The sequence below is a fragment of the Ochotona curzoniae genome, unplaced genomic scaffold, assembly GCF_017591425.1.
Source record: "Ochotona curzoniae isolate NIBS_2020 unplaced genomic scaffold, NIBS_Ocur_1.0 contig_1014, whole genome shotgun sequence".
NCBI lineage: Eukaryota > Metazoa > Chordata > Mammalia > Lagomorpha > Ochotonidae > Ochotona > Ochotona curzoniae.
The window spans coordinates 1,404,990-1,409,411 of record NW_024464920.1 but is presented as its reverse complement, the minus strand read 5'-3'; the positions used below and the strand labels follow the sequence as shown (position 1 = coordinate 1,409,411).

Below are 4,422 nucleotides of genomic sequence, written 5' to 3'. Positions count from 1 at the left end.
CCCTGAAGACATTCCCGGGCGCCCTCCTGGAGGTTTCTGTGTATTTCTGGTGTTTGCGTGTATGCGTACCTGGGTGCAGGCTTCTCGCCCACCCCTCTCCGTCCGTTGCTCCCTAACTCAGTCCCCTGAACCCCACTCCAGGGGGCCGAGGCTTGCACCGTGAACTGCAAACGACTGTCTGCCTTCCGCACTGGGGTGGACTGGAGAGCAGGGCCTACGCGGAGACAGGCACCGGGAGCCGGAGTGGGTGCTCCCTGCGGCCCCCCGATGCGCAACGCGGCGCCGGGCCGGGCGTGCAGGCGCTGTGGCTCAGGCCTTGCTGCTCCGCGGCGGGCTCTGCGGCGAGTGCAGCTCCACCGACTGCCGCCGCCGCACCTCGCGCTCCTCCCAGTCGGTGTCCGGCTCCAGCCCCTTGAGCACGGCCAGGCGCTCCGACAGGCTCTTGGCCGACGGGAAGAGCACGTAGTTGTAGAGCAGGGAGCCCAGGATGGCGCCCACCAGGGGTCCGACCCAGAAGACCTGCGGGCGAGAGGAGAGCGCTGCTGGCAGCGAGTGGATGGCAAAGGGCCCCCTCCTCCACCCTGCCATGCTTGTCCAGGAGCTGAGGGTGGGAGATTCGAGTTCCTGGGCACGAAACGCGTACCATTCCCTTCCTCTTTGTGCCTTGGTTTGCTTTCATTAAGATGGTGCCAGTACCCAGCCCTGGCTAAGGGCTGCACGGTGCCTGCCGTGTGCTCATGGACACCAGTGTAGCACGTACTGAGGTCCACGTGCTGCCCAGGGACTCTCACTTCATTTCCCCAAGAGCTGGTGAGCTAGGCCAGCTGTCACTCTCACAGGCAGGCACAGGGCAAGAAGGGGGTACCGCCAAGGAGAAGGAATGTGGAGGGCGGGGCACAGCCACCCTCCTTGCCCTGCCCTTGATCTCCCTCTGGAATGGGTGTCTAGAAAAGGGAAGGAGGCGGCGTGACTTCTGCCATTACCCAGTGGTCATCGAACTTGCCGGTGACGACGGCCGGGGCCAGGGAGCGGGCAGGGTTCATGGAACAGCCGGTGTAGTAGCACTGCAAGGACAAGAACGGTCCAAAGGAGAGGAGGGAGGTGAGACAGAGGTCAGGGAGAGCTGGGCCCTTCCTGGGCTGGACCTGCACCTGCACTGGGGGCATCTTTGCAGGGAGGGGGCTCTGTGTTCATCTGCTGCTGGAGTGAGAGCTGTGCCTATTAAGGTCCTGGGAGTCTGTGCTTCTGGGGTTCTGTGTGTGTCTCTCCAGGGAGGCTGGCCCACCAGAGCTGTGACCTACCCCCAGGAGGTGGCCCAGGGTCACGGAGAAGCCGATGGAGAGGGCAGGGGTGCCCAGGTTGTCCTCCCGGCGGTTGTCGGTGGAGGCAAAGATACAGAGCACCAGTTGCAGAGTCAGGAAGAGCTCCACGGTCACGGCCTGCCCGGCTGTCGCGTTGTTGTTGAGCTGCAGACAGAGGGGGCTGCTGGCTGAGCCTGTGCCCCTCCCACCTCCCTGCCCATCTCTGTGGAGGCCTCCCTCTGGGCTGGGAGCCAGAACCCCCAAGCTGCTCAGACACCTTAGCCCCACGAATGCCTCCCTCCTGGGCTCTGGGCCCAGGCTGAAAGGAGGAAAGCTGACTCCATGGCCCCTTAGATGCCAAAGGCATGCAGGGAGCTTGCAGTTTGCGTCTGCAGTCATGGGAACAAAAGGGAAGCTGTTTCCACGGCAGCAGGAAACTTCAGACAGGGGACAGTGGGGTGTCTTATGCTCCCTGCTCTTGAGACACTGGGGCAGCCAGAGAGAGACCTGGGGTCTCCTAGGCACAGGTCCAGGGTCTTGGGTCTGGGGCTCAGCCCCGTGTGCCCCCTCCACAGTGAGTCTTGTGGGCAGTACCATCTCCTGACCTTCACCTGCTGTGCCCTGGGGACTTGGGCCCGGCCTGCGTCAGGACACTGGAGCTGTCCACCATGATGCCCAAGGTTCCTGTGCAGTGTCCACAGTCCCAGCAGGCACCAGGAGGACTGGGGGCTGAGCAAAGAGGCAGTTTCACAAGCAGGCGGCACCCTACCTACATGGGATCTCTCCCTAGGTGCTGGTCCTGTACTTGGCCCAGCTGTGCCCTGGGTAAGGCAGAGCTGTCTGACTCTCGGCTCCCTCGCTCCTGCTCTGTCCCTGGCCTCCCACTCCAGGTCCTCAGGGGCAGGCTGGTTCTGTGGGGCGCAGGGAACAGGGCAGAGCTTTGGAAGCTGCTGACTCGTCTGATTCTTTGGGCCTCAGTGTTTCTCCTTCTGTAAAGTGGGAGCAGTGAGATGGGTTTGTGGGGACTGGCAGACAGCGGCCCTGCAGGAGAGGGTGTGCATGTGGCTTTGGTGTCAGATGGCTCTTGGCCTATTCCTGAGTGCTGTCACTTAGTGATTCTGTGATGTGGGCCTTCAGTTCATCACGTGAGGAGCTGGGAAGACCACAGCAATTGCCTCCCAGCTATGCACAAGGATGAGATGGAGTGTGGGCCGGCACGAGGCAGGTGCCTATCAACGGCGATTTCCTGGTGACCAGGCTGGCTCTCCCAGAGGACACTGGGTCAGCCTCCAGGCAGGTCCAGCCACAGGTCAGCCAGTGTCCCCAGAGACGGACCCTGAGGAGTTGACAGGAGACTTCCAGACCCTTTCGTGTTGCACTGTGCCATCCCCACACTCAGCTGCAGAACAATGGAGGAGCAAGGCAGGGGTCCCCATGGAGGAGGAAGGCTTGGCAGTGCTTTCAGGAAGTTCCTCCTCCTGTCTAACTAGGCCTCTCCCTGCTGTGGACTGAGCTGTTCTCTGCGGAAACAGGTACCTTCTGTCAGCCTGTTGCCCTGGCTGCCCTGGCCTTAGCCTCCCCCCAGCATCACCATACTTCTCACCTCTTCCTGCAGCCCCTTCTCCCCTCCATGCCCCAGATGTGCGGAAGGTCCCTCTGTGTGGAGGAGGGTGGGCGTGGAGAGGTGGTGCTCCTAGGCAGTGGCCTGGGAATGAGGCAGGCCAGGAACGGTGGAGGACACTGAGGCACGAACGGGGTCCGGCTGGAGGTGGAGGTGCTGACTGAGCCTTGTGCTGAGCGAGGGATGCTCTCAGTCCTACCCCCTCCACACCTGTCAGACAAGGGGGAGCTCCTGTGTGCATACCTTGGCTCTGCTGCTGCGCCGTGTAGGACCTGGCAAGTCTTACCCCTGGAGGGTTGATAGTTTTCTCTTGGACATAGACCAACCCTGGGGCCTTCGGCTGGCACCTCCCTTTCCCTGATCCTCAAACTGCTCAGGTGTTTTGTATGTGGGCATGGGTTCAAGGGCTGACTTGCTGTGTCCCCACTGGCCTGGCTGAAGGTGTGCTTCCTCCTGGGCTGTGTGTTCAGAAGGCACCACTGTCCCAGGAACCTGTGCCCTGCAGAGTTGCAGCTTGCTCCTGCTGGAGCAGGGCCAGCAGAGGCCAGCGGAGACCAGTGGAAGCCAACCCAACACACCACTCCTCCTCCTGGTCGTCAGGGCACAGGGCAGCCCCTCTGCGTCCTGCCATTGCTCCCTCCCTTGCTTCTCCTAGGGCTGCCTCACTCTGTCTCTCTCTACCAGTCCTCTGCCCACCCCATCCACCCCCTCTGCGCTACTCACCGCGTTGACAGCCAGGTCCCCGCGGATATTGGGCGGCGTGATCTCGTGGAGCAGAGCGGCCCCCGCCACAGCCCCCAGCAGCTGGGCCGCCACGTAGAAGACTGCACGCAGAAAGGAGACGTGGCAGCCCACCAGGCAGGCCACAGTCACGGCAGGGTTGATGTGGGCCCCGCTGATGTGGCCCAGAGCCTGCACCAGCGTGCCGATGCCCAGGCCGAAGGCCACGGCGATCTGCAGCACGGAGGGCAGCATCGATGGCCAGTTGAGGGCCGAGCCGAGGCCGAAGAAGACAAAGAGGAGGGTGGCCAGGAACTCGGCGAACACGGCCCTGGAGAAAGCCACGGACCGGAGCTCCCACATGCTGCGGGCCTCCGGCTCACTCGCTCGCTCCCCAGCTTGCTTGCTCCCTCGCTCCCTCGTTCTCAGGGCCTCCGTGGAAGCCGGGCCTTGGGCTTATGTAGAATCCATCCGTCCGGGTGCGGGCACGTGCCTCTGCCCCCTCCCCGCTGCTGCTGCCCACTGCAGGCCTATCACCCCATCTCGGCCTTCACAGCTGACTAATGTTCCCCATTACCCAGCTCGAGATAAGGGCTGACGTCCTCCAGTTTTCCGTGTTTGTTCCCTCGGTCACCCCAGGCCCGTTGCCCCCAGGGGCTTCCCCACCCCCATGGCAAGCTGTGCATGGGGACCCCTCAAGGAGGTTGTAACGGATAGGGGGACTCTTTTCCACTCAAGCTGGCGGGGGGGGGCATATGTAGCAATAGCAGTGAGAGATGT

General features: G+C 62.7%; 1 protein-coding gene across 1 annotated transcript; it reads right to left on the bottom strand.

Moving 5' to 3' along the window:
* Nucleotides 1-308: 308 nt before the first annotated feature.
* Nucleotides 309-4,006, bottom strand: AQP2 (aquaporin 2). Its single transcript, XM_040988617.1, has 4 exons — nucleotides 3,646-4,006; nucleotides 1,302-1,466; nucleotides 984-1,064; nucleotides 309-519 (listed from the first exon to the last, which is right to left on the bottom strand). The coding sequence occupies exons 1-4, from the start codon at nucleotides 4,003-4,005 to the stop codon at nucleotides 310-312; spliced, it is 816 nt and encodes a 271-aa protein (XP_040844551.1). The 5' UTR covers nucleotide 4,006; the 3' UTR covers nucleotide 309.
* Between the last annotated feature and the right edge of the window lie 416 nt (nucleotides 4,007-4,422).